Below are 20,990 nucleotides of genomic sequence, written 5' to 3'. Positions count from 1 at the left end.
AAGCTGGGACGCTATAGGTGTAGGAGAAATGGCTTCAACCCAGCCCAGATGGGAAGACTGAGGCCCCCATTGGAGGTTCCATTAGCAAGGACTCCAAGGGAGCAGAGCGGAGCCCTTTGAGTTGGGCGTGCAGCTGTTTGGCCCTGATCTCGGAAGCAGCGGCATTGGCGCTTTGATGGTGTCAAGGTAGTAAAACTTAATGGTTAGGAGCCGGGAGTCCGGAGCCTGCGTGTCACCACCTTGCATCTTTCTGCACAGATGACTTTGCTCTCTGCCTCGGTTTGCCCATCCGTAAAGTGGGGATGGCCAGACTGCTCATCCCAGTGGGAACATCATCACGGTCATCATTGTTGTTCTTTGAAATTACTGTTCTGAAAAACAGGACTCCTAGTGGGCAGGGATGGGAGGTCCCCCTTCCCACTCACCCCAGCCCCGCCAGGGCAGCCACCACCACCTCTCAACCAGGCTGTTCTGGTGCAATCAGGGAGCTGTCCAGCAGGTTTTTCCTCTTGGCCTGCCGCAGGGCACCCAGCTGTCCTCTTCCCACCTCATCTGGGACTGGCCCTCCCAGACTCGCACGCTCCTCTCTGCCAGACGCAGCCAGCGGGCAGCAGACACTGCATCAGGATGCCCAGCATCTTTGCCTACCAGAGCTCCGAGGTGGACTGGTGTGAGAGCAACTTCCAGCACTCGGAGCTGGTGGCTGAGTTCTACAACACGGTGAGGACTGGGTGTGAGGGCCGGTGGGACTGTCTCACTAGATTGGGGGTGATGTTCAAGCCCTAGCTCCTCCACATCCTTGCTGGGAAATCCTGCTGGAGCGGTTCCCTTCTCTGAGCCTTGGTTTGCTCATCTGTTAGGCAGGGCCTGCTTGCCGGCTTTCATTCACTAGTCTGTCTTTATTTGGCATAAGGCTCTGTGGTAGGTTCTAGAAACTCAGCCATGCAGCAAAAGAACTGATCTCTGCTCTCCTGGAGCAAAGGACATGGGTGTGACTCCAGACAGTCACAAGCCAGGGTGATGGTGCTGTGATGGGAGGTGCACAGGCAGCTTCACAGAGCCCAGAGGCAGCTCCTGAGCCTCTCTGATGGAGGAGTGGATCAGGGAGGGCTTCCTGGAGGAGGCAGCTGTATCCCCAGCCCCAGGTGACCAACTCATCCTGATTTGCGGGGACTCTTCTGGTCTTGGCACTGTAAGTCTCATGTCCCAGGAAACCCCTCAGTTCTAGGTCATCCTTCCTCCAGCTCCTGCTATGGGGGCCATGTTGGAAGGGCTCAAAAATCTTGGATGCCTAGATGGTAGTGGCTTTTAACTAAAGCTTGAAAGATGCAGCCAAAGGCACGTGCAGGCATGCGCTCCTGTGCAGGGTGCTGGGGACATCATGAAGAAGGCGGTTTGCTTGAGTCCCTGGACTCCTAGGATGGTGGGTAACGAGGCATCATCCTTTGCTCTGTGCCCTGCACCTAGTACATGCTAATAAATGGCGAGCATGCAATCATGTGTGTGAACAGGGGCCTTTACTGAGCACTTACTGTGTGCCAGGCATCATACTAAACATTTGGCCTGACAAACCTCATTTCCTCTTCACAGTGGCATTGGGTGCTAGGCACAACATACAATGTATAGAGTTAATCCCAGTTTCTAGGCAAGGCGAGGAAGCTGGCATTCAGGGAGGTTGAAAGATATGCGCAGGGTCACCCAGGTACTCAGAGCTGGGATTTGAACGTAGCAGGACCAGGAGAGATTTTTTTTGGAGGTGGGGAGAGGACCAGAGGGCTGGCATGCCCAGGTTGCTCTGACTCTGTTACCTTTGACCTCACTACTTCTCAGGGCTAAGAGGCAAGAGTTTGAGATTCAAGGGGTCCCTGACACCACCCCAGCTTTTGCTTCTCCTGATCTAGAGGTACTGACCCTTTCTGGTCCTCAGTAGCCTCCCCTGTAAAATGGGAGGGGGCTGAGTGTGCCGGTGCCTGGAAGCTGAGAAGAAGATCTAGGGTTCTGGAACCCTCCTCTCCGCATTCCCCAGCAGTCCCTGCAGTCCAGAAAGTTCCCTGTGCAGCCCACCCCACAGAAGGCAAGGAGAGAGGGCTGGCTTAGGTGCGGGCTGTGCTCTCAGACAAAATTTCCCTCTATCCTACTGTTCTTTGTCCTGTCTCTAAATTTTTTTTTTTTGTCTCTTTTTGTAGGGGAAGGTAATTCAGTTTATTTATTTATTTATTTGATTGAGGTACTGGGGATTGAACCCAGGACCTCGTGCATGCTGAGCACACGCTCTACCCCTGAGCTATGCCCTCCCCCTTAGCCTGTCTCTAAATGTAGTATATTGAAGAACCACCAGACACTCACCAAAGCTGCAGGTATAAAACTCATCCCAGTCATGACACACATTTACAGGTTTCTGTATCATCATCACCCAGTACCTGCCTTTCCAAATACTTAACAAACGGAAACAAAAGTTTCACTAAACGGGACTCATCTTTCCCTGTTGTGAATGCGCTGGGAACCGTTTTGTATACCTTCTCTTCTGTTCTGCCAAAAAGGCTCTGGCAAATAGCACAGGGCATGAGGAACTGAATCTGAGTTATGTTATAAAGGGTTCCCTCAAGACTCTCTCGTCCTGCACACTTCTGAGTGCCCCAAACCCATCACCATAGCTAATAAGTCATATAGTGCAGGGGTCGAGCAGCTTTTTCTGTAAAGGCCAGACAGGCAATAGTTTTGTCTTTTGGGGCCATATGGTCCCTGCCACAACTACTGGAAGCAGCCACAGACTATGTGGAAACAGGAGGGTGTGGCTGTGTACCAATAAAACTTTATTTGTGGATGCCAAGGTGTGAGTTTCGTGTCAATATCACAAGCTATTGTCCCTCTTTCCATTTTTGCAACCTTTTAAAAATGTAAATGTCATTCTTAGCACAGCGGTCACATTAAACAAGACTGTGGGCTGGATTTGGCTCAGGGGGCTGTAGTCTGCCAGCTGCTGATATAGTTAGATTGAAAAAAACAAATAGAAAATGATAAAATTTTTTCTTTTTTGGCCTTTCAAATCAGAAATTAAAAATTAAAAGTAAGTAAACAAACCTAATTACCCGCCCCCAAAAAACCAAGCCCACTGAAAAAAAGAAATTAAAAATGAGTTTTGTTTTTTTTAATGGAGGAACTGGGGATTGAACCCAGGACCGATGCATGCTAAACATACGCTCATCCATTGAGCTAAACCTCCCCTCAAAAAAAAATCAGTTTATTTTTTAATGAATATGAGCATACTCACACAGGCTTCCTGTGAGCAAACTGACCACTTGTGTCAAGACATCAGTTTACAGATAACCTGCACCCTCGACTCTGTCACTGTTCCTTTAGGAACTCTCACCAAAGAGATGATCCCTGTAGCTGGCAAGGTTTGTATACAAAGTCATCTCTGAGACATTTGCAATTGCGGTCAGTAAATGAATGAATAAAAAGGAAGCCATAACATTTTCACCAATCTGTGTAGGGCCGAACGCCTGTCAAAATACGACGCTGCTGTCTAGAAGCGTGCTTTTGATCTAGGGATGTAAATGAAAGACAAAAAATGCAGCAGGAAAATTTTAAAAATCTATTCACATGGATTTTATCACAATTTGCTTAGGAGTCATGACTCATAATTGGAAAATGGTGCTTTCTGAAGAATCTTTGTTTCTCTCACTGATCTGTTTGCAAGGAGCTCTGAGCCTGGGGTTTGGAGAGGTAGAGCCCCGCCCCACACAGTCAGGGTACAGAAGAAGGAAGCGCTGGAGGACTCAGCTCAGGTGTTGGGACGCTTCATAGAGGAGAGCACCTAGGAATTGAGTTTTGAAGGATGAATAGGAGTTTGCCAAGTGGAGTAGGAGTCTGGGAAAGGGAACAAAAGAAAATAAAAGGATGTGCCAAGTCCTAGAAGTAAAAGAGGGATGGCGAGCTCAGGGGTGGGGTAGGTCTCTGTGGCTAAAATATGGAGAGAACTAAAGATAAAGTTTTGAATGCTGAGTTAGCGTGTTTGAAATTTAACCTGTATTCATTGATGGACTCATTCATTCAACAAAAAGTCTATAAACCAACCTGTGCTGGGTGATCCAGAGGCTCAGTACCCCCATGATGTGGAGAGGGGTGGTTCAGAATTAGGAATGGACTCTGCCAGCCCCATGGTTAGCGCGTGGCAAAGGGAGAAACAGGGCCAGAAGTGGGAGGCTGGGGAATCACGGGGGTGGGGCGTGAGGCCTCTGTGCGTTGAATGGGGACAGAACCTCAATGTTAAGGAATGAGTAAGTGTTCTCTACAGGGCGTGGGGCAAAGGGAACAGCAGAGGTCTTGAGGTGAGAGAGAACAGCTGGTAGCTTGAAGCCAGAGCCCGGGCTGCCTGCTCAGTGGGGAGGGACAGAGGATGAAAAAAGGGCTGGTAAAGTTTCCAGGGGCTCAATCGGGAATGCCAGGCAGAGAAACGTGTACTCTATTGTGACGGTGCCGGGGAGCCATGGCTGACTTTGGAGCAGGGGAGAGTCGATGATGCAGGGCAGCTGGGACACCTGGATGCATTTCACAGAATGGCCAGGAAGGCACAACCCACAGGAACAGAGGTCAGGGGTGTGGGAGGGGCTGGGCAGAAGTCAAAGCATGAGCCACTCCAGTCGACACCTATTTGCTTTAGCCTCGTGGCCTCCAGGTGTGGCCTCGTTTGGGCTCCTGCCTACTTAGGAGAGTTACAAGGGGGATGGGAAGACGTTTCAAGGCCCCCCAGCTCCCAGAAGCAGCCGTGCTGCTTAGCCTATTCCCTGGGATCCTCCCAAAGCTTTGGAAGCTCTGCATCTCACCCTCTCTAGAAAGCTCTTTCTCAGATGCTCAGACCTGGAACAAAAGGATGACCTGCCAGGCATGGGGAATGGCATAGGAAAGGCTCAGAGGTGGGGATGAGTAGGGGACATTGGGGTTGGGGCTGGTATCGGAGAAACAGAGAGATCAGAGCAGGGAGGGGTGCGTGTGTAGTGTAGGCTGCAGTGCCCAAATCTCCAACAGCTTGCCCACCACCTCCTCCAAAAACCTTCACACTGCTGGCCTGTGCAGTGTGCTGATTCCAGTCCCTCTCTTCCCTGTATGCTGTGTGACCCAGGCGGAAGGCCCGCCCCTCTCTGAGTGCCTGGCTATGACAGGCAGGTCCCATGAGCTCTAAACCACACCTCCCTCTTCTATCGCGCTCCTCCTCAACTTTCACAGCAACAGCAACTCATTGCCGGGCACCTCTAGTGTGGCAAGTCCCGCAGAATGTGAGGAGGGTGTGGTCCCTGCCCTCAGGGAGGGCAGATGATGTTAATTGAATAATTACATACATGATACTGGTGACCATGCCCATAACATCCTGGCCCAGACTCCATGGGTCCCCTGGACCTCTTTTCTCTTTCAGTAAAATAGGCATTGGTGATTCCCACCCTATTGGCCTCTTGGGGCTGACACGGGGATCTGATTCAAATGACCGCTTCATTTCACTCTTCATTCAACAGGAATTGATTAAGCCAGGCACTGTTCCAGTTCTGGGGACATAGCAGTGATCAAAAGAGACAAAAAAACCGCCTGCTCCCATGGGGCTGGTGTCCTAGTGGCTGGAGGAGACAGGCAATAAACAGAAGTCAAGTGTGTGGGATGCCAGGCGGCAGGGCATGCTAGGGAAGGGAAACTCATTCATTCATTCCTTTTATTCAGCAAACATTTACTGAGTACCTATGCAGACAGGGTACAGCTGTGGGGTGCTAGCAATACTCAACTCATAGGACCATGGAGAGGATGAAACAGCTATAGGACATCCCAAATGTCCATCAGTGGATGAATAGATAAACACAATATGGTCCATTCATACAATGGAATATTATTCAGCCATGAAAAGGGGTGAGGCACTGACATTCACTACAATGTGGATGAACTTTAAAAACATGATGCTCAATGAAAGAGGCCAGACCCAAGAGATCACAAAGTATATGATTCGACTGATACAAAACTTCCAGAACAGGCAAATCCACAGAGACAGAGAGTGGATTCATGGCTGCCAGCAGCTGGGGAAGGAGAAAGGAGCATGATTGCTAATGGGGATGAGAGTTCCTTTTAGGGTGATGAAAATGTCCTGGAGTTGGCAGTGATGGCCACACAACTTTGAACAGATTAAGATCTGCTGACTTGTACAGTATTTTTTAATTATTATTTCTCTTTTTTTTATTGAGGCATAGTTGATTTACAATGTTAGTTTCAGCTGTACAAGTGATTCAGTTATACATATACATACATATATTTATTTATTTGTTATTTAAAATTTTTTTCTCTCTTTCTCCCTTTATTTTTTTCTATTTTTTCCAGTTTTATTATATAGAATTATTACAATTCAACTGCACATACACATTATATTGCATGTAAATACATATAAACAGTATACTGCACATTTTTTTTAGCTTTCATATATGTACTAATTATTGCTTCTAAGGACAGGTTAGACCTTTAACGTTTTAAACTTACATAGTTACCAAAGGAATAAAGCCAACTACAAAATAAGAATCAACAGAATGCGGCAATCCAATCATAATATATATATTTATTTTTCAGTTTCTTTTCTATTATGGTTCGTTACAAGAAATTGAATACAGTTTTTTTAAGTTAATTAATTAATTTTTAATGGCGTTAGTGGGGATTGAACCCAGGACCTCATGCATGCTAAGCATGCACTGTACCACTGAGCTGTATTCACCCCTCCTTGCACACTTTAAAAGAGTGAATTTGATAGTATGTGAATTATATTTTAATTTTAAAAACATAGGTATTTTTTAAAACTTAGTGGTCCTGACACAGCCTAAGCATTGAATAAGTTGAAGCTCTTATTATTAGTAGTAAATATAGCATAGAGAGAAAGTGTTAATATGTTAATTTTATTTGATATTTATTAATTTTATTTAACAAATAGCACTCACTGTAATCATCATAACAATTCTTATTCTCCGCATTTTACAGATGGGGGAAATAAAGGCTCAGAGAGGGTATATTTCCTTCCCAGGTTGCACAGCATGTAAATTGCAAGGGCACAAAAATTGCCAGTGCACAAAAGGGCCGAGTTAAACCCCGATCACCTAGTTCCAGAGTCTCCCACTTACCCACAGTGCTGTGAGGCCACTCAGCTACAGAGTTAGTAACCATGAATTGTGTGCATCTTAATTCATGTTGGTAAGCCCCGTGAGGGAAGACCGTGGCCGGTGCTCTGGCTCCATGCCCCCAGCCCAGCACCAGCATTCCTGTGCACACATGGAACAGATGCAGACAGGGGTCCTCAACAGGTGACAGGGCCGGGCATGGATGGTGGGTGCTTGAACTTTGGCAATGGGCCAAAGACAGAGCCAGGAGTGGTTTGGCCATGTTAGTTGATTCAACTGATGCTACAGGTTTTTCTTAAGTGCCTGTTGGGTGCCCAGTGTGATGGGTTGAGGACACAGCTGGGGATAAAACAGGATGTTTCCTGTCCTTGGGGAAGTTGCAGTCCAGTCAGGAGGGCAGAGACAATAAAGGAGTAAAAACTGAATCAATGGAATTTCCTCGAGTGAAATGGGAGAGAACCTGTGAGAGAGCGAGGGGTGTGGCTGTGGTTTTAGCCCAGGATGGTTGGGGTAATTGAGAAAGGCTGAGGTGGAGAGTCAGGTCGGTTTCCTCCCTCCCCTCCCTCCTTCCTCCCTCCCCTCCTTCCCTCTCTCCATCTCTCCTCCTTTCCTTCTTCCAGTCCTAAGGAATCCAGCCACCCCCACTTCCCAGACACCCTGCTGGGTACTGGCTGTCCAAAAAGCAAAGCCTTCTTCAATCATAGCCTCCCCGGGGAACACAGCCATTACAGCACATGCGCCAGGCACGTGTGTGCCTTGTTTACATGTATTCTTTGCATGCCTTATTCTCTGCAAAAATCCACTGAGCGCCTCCTGTGGGCCAGGCACTGCTGTAGACACCAGGGGCTTTGCAGCAGTGAACAAAACGCCAAGCCTCCCCGGCCTCAGCGGCTCTTGGTTCTCTAATCCTCACTGTGGCACTTGGAAATAGGACCTCTGTTTTAGAGAGGAGGAAAATGAGGCGCAGGATGGCCCCCAGACCCTAAGTGGATACCCTGTGAAGGCAGGGACTTTGTTTTCAGGCACTGGAAAGGTCCTTGAGCACATTGGAGGTAATGAATGAATGAATGAATGAATGAATGAATGAATGAATGAAGGGAGGTGAAGGCACCTGCTGGGGCCGGGACCCAGGGAATCCAGCTCACGTATGCCCAGCGTTCAAGGCTGGGTTGGTTCTGGCCACAATCCTGGGCGGATTCCTCGCCCGCATCTCCACGTCTGGGCAGAACCTGTAGTTGGGAAATGTGGGGGCCCAAGCCCAGAGGGCAGGGAGGGGGACCCTGGCACCAGGGCAGTCTCTGATGCTATTGGAGCCATTGGAGCTCATTAGTCATAGGTGCCGCCTGCTGCTCTGTCCTCATTCTGCACGATTAGGGGCATTACTGAGAACGCTTGTCTTTGTTCTGTTGGCCACCGAGCTTGGAGCATCTATACCAGTCGTAAGCCTGTTATTATTACCTCCTTTAACAATAACAAGAGCAGCAGCAGCCTTTGCTATTTACTGAGCCAGGACTATGTCCTGGGTAAGGTAGCCTTCCAATGCCTCGCCTCATGCTTCCCCCTAACAGGGCAGCCTTCATCCCACCACACGGTAGCATTGGTGGTCCTTTCCCATTTTACTGATGCAGGAAAGGGGGGCCCAGAGACATTAGGTCACACAGCCAGGAAGCAGGGAGGTCCCTCTTAATCATCACCACCCGTCTAGTCCTCCTGTCTTTCAAATCAAGGGGTAAAAGCTAACTTCGGCATCCCCCGGAGCTGTGCAACCTCAGAGAAGTCACCCCACCTCTCTGAGACTCAAGCTCCTGATTGCCAAACAAGAACTAGAAAGCCAGACCTTGTTGGGTGTGCAAGGGTTAAAGACAATCTGTAAAGTCATGTGGTCAAGAGATTAGGAGGTTACAGCTGTAGCGCCTCCTAGTAGGGCCTTTCTAGATGCGAGACCCTGTGCAGGCGTTCTCATGCACGTGACAGGCGATGCGCCTGGACTGTTCTGAGATCCAGTCATGGGACATATTTGTTGAGCACCTGCTATATTCTGGCTCCTGAGGCTATAAGGCAGAATGGGGAAGCCACAGTCCCTGTTCTCCAAGCCAGGTTTAGCAGGAAACCCAGACTGTTCCAGAAGAGCTGAACAGGTGTCAGGAAAGTGGGATGGCACGGGGCGTAAAGGCAGACCACCTGGCTCTGCCTAAGGGGTTGGGAAGGCGTGAGGGAGAAAGTGATTTCCAGGCTAAAGGCAGAGCAGCTGGCCTGGCAGAGAGGGGTGAGTGGGAACGAGAGCCTTCCAGGCAGTGGGAACAATATGTGCAAGCTCCTGGAGGTAAGAGGTAAGGATACGGATGGCTCATTCACAGGAACTGAGTTTTTCCTTCCGCTGGGATTATAAAGTTGAAGGTGGAGAAAGGTGAATTATGGAGGGAGTTTATAAGCCAAGTTTAAGAGTTTGGGTTTCACTTATGAGAGTCACGGACATGTTTTAAATTGAGGCTTAAGGGCTTAGGAAGCTGGGTCTCCTGGGCTGGCGTTTGGTTAAAGGCAGAGGGAACATCCAGATTTGTTTGGGGTTTTATCCATTCAGTATCCATGGTCCCATTTTCCCTTCATCAACCATCTGGATATGGTCTCGGTGGGACGGTCAGTCAAGGTGGTCCCCCTTCTCTGGCCAAGGATGAGATGTGTCCAGGCTACACTCTCCAGAATTTGAATCTAGGGCTTGGACAAAAGCACTGAACAGAATTGTTTTCATTCACACCCAAAATTGTCCCCTGAAGAGATTTTTCATTCACAGGTCAGAGCTGTTCTGGTTTCTGGTTTTCCTTGTCTTCTGCAATTCATTGGATTAATGAGCTTCCTGTAATGAATGAATGAATGGTTTAAGTAATTAAGTAACCACACACACTTTATATTTATATTTAAAATGTAAGTTCACCAGAATCATTTTCTTTTGCTTGCTACCAAAGAACCCTAGCTAATATACCAATGCTGATGGTTTTGTTGGATTTGAGAAATAGAAAGCCAGCTTAAGCAAAAACCAAAACCAAACAAACTGAAAAGAGAGAGAGATGGAGGGAGGGAGGGAGAGAGGGAGAGAATGCATTGGAAAGATAGTGGAGTATCTTACAAAATGGAAAGATGAGTTGTTTGGGAAGGTTGGGACCCTAAGTAGGTCTGGAGGGGTCAGCAGAAGGGCAAATACTGCCCTCGAGTATCTGCTTTTTTTCTCAGCCTTGTCTCCTCATGGTGGCAAGATGGCTGCCTTATCTTAAACATCATGATGATATCCCAAGGCCTCTTTAGAGAGTTGCCATTGGTGAAACTCAAATGTGGTGACTCCCAGGCTCTGTGTCTGTTCCAAGTTTCAAATTCTCAAAATAGAAAAATCTGACTTCCCAGTTTGGGATAGGTGTCTATTCCAGTGGGGTAAGTTCTCAGGATACAGACAGGACAAGTCGGCGTGGAGGTACCTCTGTGTTCTGGGATAGCTCCTGTGAACTGGGTGGCTGTCCTGGAGATGAGTTTGACCTTGTCCTTTGACAGACAGCAAAGACCTTGGCATGGAAAACAAGGATGTAGGTGGGACTGTGAACTGGGAAACCAGTTTGCCAAGGCTGGGTTCTCAAACTGTGCCCTTTGAGCTGGTTCCACGATCACCTAAGGAGAGCTGTGGGCTTCCCTAGAATCATGAGGGCCCCTGCCTTGGGGACCTGTACAGGTGCCCAGGACTGAGGCTGGTAGAGGCTGACCTTGTGTCGGGTGATTGATTTCCTCATGCCCACCACTGTGGCGTGTGTGTGTGTATTTAATAGCTTGTTTCCTTAAAAATTACCAAAAAAACTTTTTTGGAGGGAGGTAATTCGGTCTGTTGAACTGATTATTTATTTAATAGAGGTACTAGGAGTTGAACCCAGGACCTCATGCATGCTGAGCGTGCGCTTTACCACTGAGCTAGAGCCCCCCGCTGTGCTCTGTATTTTGCATCAGCATCCTTCATACTGGGGTTCTGAGAAATAACAGAGCACCTAGTTAACAAGGCACTATTTCTTCACTTTCTGAGATGGAATGTAGGCAACTGAGGACAGCTTTACAAGGGGAAGATTTTATTGGGGAGAGAAGGGTATAGTCAAGGGAGCAAGCTCACTGACCTCAAGTTGGCAGGTGTAAGAAAATCATGAGAATGCTTGTTTCTGAGCTCACGTGAGGTATTCACTGTGGCCTCAACATATCTGGGGAGACTGTGAGGGGCATTGGCGTCCTATCTCAGCAGTTGGAGACTTTGAGCCACTGATACTCTGGTGCAAATGTTCTTGTGACCTTAATAGTATTCACGAGGCTAATGAGGTCCGGGAACTTCGGGTCAACAGCACAAAGAGGTAGGTGGCATTACGCATAGATCACAAATGCAGAGAAGGGAGGTTAGGGAATTGAAGTTACCTTCTCAAGACTCCACAGTTAATGAGCAAGAGAGCATATATCCAGTCCCACACCACTTGGAGACCAAAGCCTGTTAACTGGAACATTTTGACTTCAAATAAAACACCCAACCAAAAACAGCTGAAATAAAAAGATGATTTTTTTTTTAATGGACGTTGGAGGGAGATGGTTCCAGAATAGATTCCCTCAGAGCCCAACATCACCAGGCTACTTGGTTCTTTCCATCTTTCTTCTCTGCTGTCCCTAGAGAAGTGGTTCTCAAAATACTGAGTACCTACCCTGAGGTCCCTGAGACCCTTTCAATTCCTCGAGGTCATAGTGATTTTCATAATAATACGAAGGTATTATTTGCGTTTCCCCACTCTGATTATCTCGCAGGGGTACAATGGAATCTTCCAGAGGCTGCATGATGTGTGTTGACATCATCTATCTGATGGCCAAAGGAATGTGTGCTTGTACAGTAATGTGTTTTGAAAGTTTTTAGGCTTTAATTTCTAATATAGTAAATCTTGATAGATGTAACTCACACAGGCAAAACCTCGTCAGGGTCTTCAATAATATTTAAGAATATAAGAAGTTCTTGAAACCAACAAGTTTGAGAACCACTGTCCTCAAGTATTTGTTTTTACCAATAGCCCTGTTTCCTCATGGTTGCAAAATGGCTGCCACATCTTAAACATCAGAACAATGTCCAAAGGACTTTTCACTTAGCCTGGTTTCAACAAAGAGAACTTTCCCAGAAGTCCCTCATCAGATATTCCATCATGTTTCATCGGCCAGAATTATATCACACATCCATTCCTTAACCAATCATTGGCAATAGAGATGACTAATCAGGCTAAATCCTGCCTCCCTTGAAGGCCAGGTCTTCCTAATGCCTGAACAAAATTCAGTTTTATTTAGCAAGGAAGAAGGGGCATATATATAACTTAAGATGTAGATTCAGCTGCTATACCGGAGGCCTAAAACAATAACGGTTTAATGAAGATAGAAGTTTCTCTAGTCATAACTTCCCAGGGCTAGTGTGAGAGATTTATGGTGCCAGGGACTTGGGCTCCTTCTGTATGGTTGTTTTCTTACCTCTAGACCATTGCCCTCATCTGTATGTTCCAAGAAGCTACCCCACCATATCTGTATCCCAGTAGAATGGGAGTAAGGGGAGGGCTCGCCCCTTCCCTTTAAGAAGGCAACCTGGAAGCCATGTTTGTCCCAGTCTTACTGGCCAGAACTTGGTCACATGGTTGTGTGTAGCTGCAAGGGAATCTGGGAAATGTAGTCTCCAGCTGGGTGGCCTTGTTACACAGAAGAAGGAGAGAATCAGATTAGCTAGCACCAGCTGTTATTCCCTTTTGCCTCCCAAGAAGGACGTGCCCTCCTAATACTGAACCAAATCAGTTTGGTTAAGGAGGAAGAGGGGAGGATGGCTGTTCAGTGTTTAATTCCCGCTCCCTGCTGTAACTCGCTGTATTCTTAGTGGTCATTGTTAGTTATTACTGTGAATCATGTGCTATTATCTGACATCGGTCAAAGTCTGTGAAGCAGTCTCTGCTGCTGTGATAAACAGCCCTCTTATCTGTCTCACAAGAAATTCACTTGGGATCTGGTTTCAAACCCGGTTTCAAATCCTGGATTCTCCACTTACTGGCTGGGTGACCTGGGCTGGACCATTTGACCACTCTGAGAATCAATGTCTTCTTCTATAATGTGGTCCACCTAATATCTACCAGTGTTGTTGTGACGATAAGTTATGATTCTGGGAATAATAAACCTTACCTGGGCCCAGAACATAGTAAATGTCTAATGATAGGGAGACAAGTAACTAATCCACAGCAACAGAGCTGTGCAATCATGGGGTTCTGAACAAGGTGTGCCACACCTGCTGGCTGCTATGCTCCCTCCTCCTCCCCAACCCCACCCAGCCTACAGTAATATTGCCTCTTTGTCTCAGCTAGCTAATGCTGCATAACAAATCACCCTAAAATGTAGTGGCTTGAAATAGTGACTACTTTTGTTTTTCTCATGAATTGGTAATCTGGATAGGGTTTGGTAGGGACAGCTTGTCTCTGTTCCACTTGGCATCCACTGGGATGACTTGAAACAGAGAAGGGGACTAGAATCATCTGAAAGGTCATGTGTGTGGCAGTTGGACTGGAAAGAGTGAAACACCTAGGGACTGGAACAGCTAGGGCTCCTCCAGCATCTCTTTTGATTTCTCTCTGATCTCTCCACGTGGTCTTTCCAGCATGGCAGCTTTAAGGGTACCCAGTCTTTTTTCATGGTGGCTTAGAGCTCCAGTGTCTCACACTCTAAGGTAGAGACAGTCAGATGGAAGCCACAGTGCTTTTTATGACCTAACCTCAGAAGTCACACCCCATGACTTCTGCTTCACACTGTTTTCTTTTTCTTTTTTTCAGAAGCAAGCCACTAGGGTATTGCACTCTCTTTCCTTGTCTACAAGACCAAGACCAACTCATGACCACCACATTTGCATTTCAGTCCGTAGGACATAGAGGGCAAGCCTTAAACTGCTTTTGAAGGACTGACCTGGAAGTAACTTATTTACATTCCTATCCCATTGGCTCAACCAGTTCACAAGGTGACAGTGAGCTGCGAGGAAGGCTATGAAATGTAGTCTTTAGTTGAGTAGTCATGTGCCCAGTGTAAACTTGGGGGACACTATTGCTGAAAGGAAAATGTAGAAGGTTAGTAGATAGTCTTTGCCACACTCTTGAAGGAATAAATGAACCCATAGAATAATGGATGGAGTGATGGCTCTACTGATGGCTGGTTGGCTAGTAGGATTAGCAGAACTATAGCTAGACCCTGGGTTAATTAACAGCCTGAAAGGCGTCAGGTGCCTCCCCTGTCTGACAGCCCCTTCCCTACATTTTCCCCTTCTCCAGTTCAGCAATGTCACCTTCCTCGTCTTTGGGCCTCTCATGATGTTTCTGATGCACCCGTATGCCCAGGTACGCTCCCACTGGGTTTATATCATCTGCATCCTCTTCATGGCCATAGGTAGGTGGGGGTCTGTGACAGTGGGGCAGGTCAGGGGGCAGGAATGGACGACTCCCTTGACCACCTGCCTTATGTCTCTTGCTTCAGGCCTGTTTTCCATGTATTTCCACATGACGCTCAGCTTCCTGGGCCAGATCCTGGACGAGATCGCTATCCTGTGGCTGCTGGCCGGCAGCTACGGCATATGGTTGCCCCGCTGCTACTTTCCCGCCTTCCTGGGGCAGAGCAGGTGGGTGGGGCCAGAGCCCACCTATCCTCCGGGTCCCCTCCCCAAGCCTTCTCGTGGTCCCTGGGATCCCTCCCCTGGCCACTCCAGAACTTTCTCCTGACCCTGCCTGACCTAACCAGACTTTCAGGGACCCTTCCTCTGGGGGTACCTGGGATCCCTGGATATCCTCCCCTTATCCTCCCTGCTTATTTGGAATTCCTCCCCTGATCCCACCTGGAAATCTGGGACCTTCTCCAGATCCTGACTGAGCCCATCTTGGGGTCCCAGGATCCCATGCCTAAGGTTACTTGGGGCCCAGAGATCTCTCCTCTGAGCCGATCACCTGGGCCCCCTGAATCTTTCATTGGATCCTTCTGGACCCCTTTTCTGACTCACCTGAACCCTCCAGGACCCCTCTCCTAATAGCCTCTGGGACCCCTGCAATTCCTTTTTTTTTTTTTTTAACGTAAATTGTTATTTTTTAATGGAGATACTGGGAATTGAACCCAGGACCTTGTGCATGCTAAGCATGTGCTTTGCCATTGAGCTATACATGCTAAGGATCAATTCCTTCTTTAATCCCACCTGGCTCCCCAGAATCCCTTGCCTCAACTCACCTGGGCCCTGGGACCCTCTTCTGATTGGACTAAGCCCCCTTGAGCTTCCCTGAGACCCTTTTACCATCCTACGCACCCCACTACCCTGGGGCCCCCTTCAGACCCTGCTTTGCCCACATGGGTTCCCTGGGAAGTTGTGTTGACCCTCCTGAGTCCCTTGGGATCCTTTCCTAAACTCACCTGGGAGTCTTAAGACCTTTTTCAGAGCCCAGTTTGGCTCCTTGTAGCCCCTTCCCTTTTCTCATCCATCTTTGCCCCAAGATCTCCATGGGACCCTGCCTAAACCCCACAGGAACTCCCCTCCACCGCCCCCAACAGCTGAGCCCTTCTCTCCCCAGGCTGCAGTTCGTCTTCCTGGTCTGTATCACCACCATTGTCAGCACCTTCCTGTCCTTCCTGAAGCCCACGATCAACGCATACGCCCTCAACAGCATTGCCGTGCACGTGTTCTACATCGTGTTCCAGGAGTACAAGAAGTGGGTGGTGGCTGCAGGTGCCCGGGGAGGTGGCTCCCTTCCCCACTCCAACAACCTCCCTTCACCCAGTACTCACCCTGTTCCCAAAATAGTTATTGACTTCAGGCTCATGGGGACAATGTCCTTTCCCCAAGATCATTCACCAACTAAGAGCAGGACCAGGATTTGAACCGAAGGCTGTCTGACTGCAGAGTTCATCCCTTTTGTTGCAAACCCCCCAAACATACATACAAGTAGAGAGCATTGCATCAGAAACCTCCATGTGTGCCACTAACCAGCCCGCACAACCGTTAGCACTTTGCCAACCTGCATTCTGTATTCCCCCCAGATTTCATGTAATGTCACCCATTCGTTGTTCAGGATTTCACTCTCCTGATACAGAATTATTTTTTTTTCATTTTTATTTTTGTTTGTTATTGAAGTGTAGTCAATTTACAATGTTAGTTTCAAGTATACAGCAAAGTGATTCCGTTATACATACATATATATTTTCAGTTTCTTAAAAATGGCTCATTACAGGAATTGAATATAGTTCCCTGTGCTGTATGTAGAATTATCTTTAACCCATGCTAGGTCTTAGCAGGCTAGAGAGGGGACTTTCAAATGGAGCTGTTTGAGGAGAGTTGAATAAAAGGGTTATTTACAAAGGAGAGGGAAGACTGTCGTAAACTCACTAGGGATCCTTTAGAAACCCTGTGCTAATAAGGATGGGTTTCTGTGATCATCAGGAGACCTGAGATGGGAAGCAATGGGAGGGAGTGATTGCACGAATCTGGAAGAAGAGAGCTAGCAGGGAGGGTCTCCTTGGCAAGAGCTGTGACCTCTAGTTGTTGGTTCCCTCCAGCCTGAGCCAACCCCACAGGGAGGTTGTGTGGACCAAATCCAGGGGCCCCCTTGTCCTTGGTCTTCTAGTTGGGTTGACCAGTGGTTTCCAGCTGGGTTAGCCAATGGTTTCCAGTTGGGTTGGCCAATGGTTTCCAGTTGGGTTGGCCAATGAGGAGCCTCAAGTGGGAACCAAAGGGTGAGGGGAGGGAACTGTTAGAATATATATTTCCAAGTCCACATAGCTCACCCGCCCCCCCATCCCCTGAGGTGTGAGGCAGAGTGGAGAAAGGTAGGAAAGGATCCAGACGGGCAAGTGGAAGACCTGGCACACACACGTCTCACAAGGTTAATGATCCTTCCCTAGAATAGCGTCTAATACTCAGTTTGCACTGACCTTTCATCAGTTTCACAAAGGCATCTTTTTATACCTGGACTTGTTTAAATCAGAATGCAAACACAGTCTTAGATCATCTTTATTTCACAGCATCCTTCCCTCCTTCCCTCCTTCCCTTCCCCTTTCTTCATGCCTCTGACTTTTTAAAATTGAAGTATAGTCCGTTGCAATGTGTCAATTTCTAGTGTACAGCATAATGTTTCAGTCATACATATATATACATGTATTCGTTTTCATATTCTTTTTCATTATAGGTTACAAGATATTGAATATAGTTTCCTGTGCTATACAGAAGAAATTTGGGTTTTTTAATCTATTCTATATAGTGGTTAATATTTGCAAATCTCAAACTCCCAATTTATCTCTTTCCACGCTCTTTCCCCCTGGTAACCATAGGTTTGTTTTCTATGTCTATGAGTCTGTTTCTGTTTTGTAAGTAAGTCCATGTAGGTCTTTTTTTTTTTTTTAGATTCCACATATAAGTGATATCATATGGAATTTTTCTTTCTCTTTCTGGCTTACTGAATTCACTTAGAGTGACGATCTCCAAGTCCATCCATGTTGCTGCAAATGGCATTATTTTATTCTTTTTTATGGCTGAGTAATATTCCATTATATATATATATATATATATATATATATATGTCAAAGGACATTTATGTTGTTCATGCCTCTGATTTAACCACGGAAACTTGATCATTTGTCTTATAGAACATCCTGCATTCTGGATTTGTTTGGCTGCTTCCTGTGGTGCCTCTCAATGTGTTTCCTTATTTTTTCTTTTATTTTTGATATTTCCTACAAATTAAAAGATCTACATTTATGCTTAATTTTTTTTTCATTTTATGCATGGTGCTGAGTTCGGCTTGTTCCACCCCATTAAGATCCTCCCCCCATAATGAGTGATTGTCCCACATTTAGTGCCATTAAGTTTGATTAGTGGATTTGGATGGTGTCATCCAGACCCTTCATTATAGAGTTTTCTACTGACCCTTTCACCTGATGATTCCAGTGGCCATTTCATGCTGCCTCCATCCATGATCTCATTAGAGGGGGCAAAGTGGTGGTTTTCAGATTCTGTTATTCCTTCTGCATTGATTGATGATGATCTGGCTTTCATCTATCCTGACAGAAGGACTGTCACTCATCAACCTTGAAGTACGATTTGGACAGGACATACAGGATAGAGCATTGATTCTTTCCCTTTTAAAACTCAATTTCCAAAGAATATTAAAATGAATATATGCATGTATATGCATGACTGAGACATTATGCTGTACACCAGAAATTAACACATTGTAACTGACTGTACTTCAATTAAAAAAAAAACCCTCTATTTCCAGAGTAAGGGTTTGGTACCTTAGCCATCACTAAGAAGGACCAATGAAGTTGTTTTTTCTTTAAGTAGTATTATGATCTCATGGGTGATTATCTCTCTGATATGTTTCAATCCATTGCAGTCACTATGCTATATTTTTTACTTTTTCTTTTGAAATGATTACAGGCTCATAGCAAGTTGCAAAAATAACAGAGTCCTGTGTACCCTTCACCCAGAGTTCCCTCACCTTGCCTCCCCCAATGGTAGCATCTTATGTATCCATCATGCAATCTCAAATAGGGAGAAACTGACAATGTGACGGTACTGTTAACTAGACCACAGACTTTACTCAGATTTCACTAATTCTTACGCCTTCCTCCTCCTCCTTCTCCTTCTGTGTGTGTGTGTGTGTGTGTGTGTGTGTGTGTGTGTTCAAACCGTCCCATTTTAGGTTAGTGGGCCGGGCTTGTGCTTTTACCCATAAAAGCGTTACTGCCTCATAAATCCCTGATACACTCTTTCCTAAGGGACAATAGGTTAGCTCTGCTATTGGGGAAACACAGATTCTCATCTTGAGTGGTCCCAAGATGTGGCCTCAGAGAATTCACACACATTCTCATGGACACACAGACGTAAGTCCTCATGCACCAATGTGCAGGTGCACACACACTTACACCCCAAAACACAAACCCAGAAGGGCCTGTCGGTTAAGAATTCTGCATTCCGATACAACTGATGCAGACCCCACTTACTAGCTGTGTAACCTTGGGGTGGGGGCTGGGGCATACTTAATCTCACGCACCTCAGTTTTTTCATCTATAAAATGGGAACAATAGCCTTGTGGTGAGGACTGGGTTTCTACCTTTTAGAACCACACCTGGCATCCTATAAGTACTCAGTGAGTGTTGGCACAGATCAGGCCCCTCCCCCACTGCCCCTTTGATCCTTCCCTCCTCCCAGCCTCATCTCCTTGGATGGAGGAATTTCCCATCAGCCCCCGTCAGGCTCTGCTATCGGAGTCAGGCTCTGATCTCCCTCCCTCCCTCCCTCCTTAGGATGGATAATAAAGAGCTGCGGCATATAATCAAGGTCACCGTGGTCTTATGGGCATTTGCCTTCTCTAGCTGGATCAGCGACCGCTTGCTTTGCAGTTTCTGGCAGTGGATTAATTTCTTCTACTTGCACAGCATCTGGTAAGCACCTGTCCTGTGGTCTGGGGCCCTGGGAGCAGAAAATCTCAGATGCCAGAGCTCAGAGCAGGAGCCTGGGGGCAGGGTGGGGAGGCACAGATACGGGGACTTGCGTGTGTGTGTGTGTGTGTGTGTGGCAGATGGCAGGGGGTGGGGGGCAGTGGCTGCAGTTGGGAGGTCAGGTCTAGAAGGTCCCTTTGGAAGGTCAGGGTCCATGAGAGGTAAGGAGATGACCCAGGTGGGGCTGGGAGCATCAGGCTGGCTGCAGAGGCATCTTGTGCCCTCACCACCCTCTCCCACAGGCATGTGCTTATCAGCATCACCTTCCCCTACGGCATAGTCATCATGGCCTTGGTGGATGCCAGATACGAGATGCCAGACCAAACTCTCAAAGTCCGCTACTGGCCTCAGGACACTTGGCCCGTGGGGCTGCCCTATGTGGAGGTCAGTGGTGACCACAAGAGCTGCTGAGGTCCGCCAGTTCCTTCCTACCCGACCACCTGCGAACCCACCTGTGTCTTGAAGGAGCGTGGCCTGAATCAGGAGACTGAGAGACACTCGAAGTTCCTGTCTCCATCTCCCTTTCCCCATCCTCTTTGTCCTGCGCGGTCCCACCCCAAGGCAGGGGATGGACTTCGTGACCTCTGTGTGCGGTTGCCTGATGACCCGGGGAGCTGCCTGGCAGAGGCTCCCCCCTCCATCGCCTGCCCCTGTTCTCTTTCCTTTTCTCCTCTGTGTCCACCGCTTCCCTGTTGTCACATGACCTGGTTTGGCTGGACCACTCGGTGCTGTGATTACGTGGCACTTACTGGGAATGACCTCAGGCTGGGTTTGGTTCCCCAGGGCACCTTATGAACAGTGGAGGTCGCTACCAGTCTCTTTGGACCTGTCTTTGGCCATGTGATGTCCCTGGTACTTGGGGGGCATCTCAGAGAATGGACATGTTATCCATCACCTCATTCTACGCTCACACGTGTGTGCAGAGACCTCGAAGATCCTCACATGTGCTCACATGCAGCCCGTGGACTTGTGGGCCTGTCTCACTGGTCAACAGCAGAGCAGTGTGGAGGCCTGGACTGGGTGATTTGGGTGCTGTCCGAGCATGGACATCAGGAGGGGGGCTGGGGTGGCTGGTACAGGCTCTCAAAGTGAGGGAAGAAGGGGAGAATGGTTTCCACGGAGGTTAAGAGCACGGGGCTTGGAGTTTGAACCCTGCTCCACAGCTTCCTACTTGTATAATCTGTGGGGAGTGATTATTCCTGCCCTTGAAGTTCAAAGACCTTGTCTGTAAGATGGAAACATTCCTTCCCTCATGGGATTTCAGTGTATGTAAGAAAAGATAATGTATATAAAGTGCTTAGTATGGAGTCTGGC

General features: G+C 47.5%; 1 protein-coding gene across 1 annotated transcript; it reads left to right on the top strand.

Annotated features, from left to right (window-relative positions):
* The first annotated feature begins 627 nt into the window (after positions 1-627).
* ACER1 (alkaline ceramidase 1) lies at positions 628-20,186 on the top strand. Its single transcript, XM_010983345.3, has 6 exons — positions 628-720; positions 14,474-14,588; positions 14,676-14,817; positions 15,752-15,889; positions 19,482-19,619; positions 19,919-20,186. Exons 1-6 carry the CDS (start codon positions 628-630, stop codon positions 20,085-20,087), a joined length of 795 nt encoding a protein of 264 aa, XP_010981647.1. The 3' UTR covers positions 20,088-20,186.
* The last annotated feature ends 804 nt before the right edge of the window (positions 20,187-20,990 follow it).

The sequence above is a fragment of the Camelus dromedarius genome, chromosome 27 (genome assembly GCF_036321535.1).
Source record: "Camelus dromedarius isolate mCamDro1 chromosome 27, mCamDro1.pat, whole genome shotgun sequence".
In the NCBI taxonomy this organism is placed as follows: Eukaryota; Metazoa; Chordata; class Mammalia; order Artiodactyla; family Camelidae; genus Camelus; species Camelus dromedarius.
Note: the sequence above shows the minus strand (reverse complement) of the source record. Positions and strands in the feature narration are given on the sequence as shown.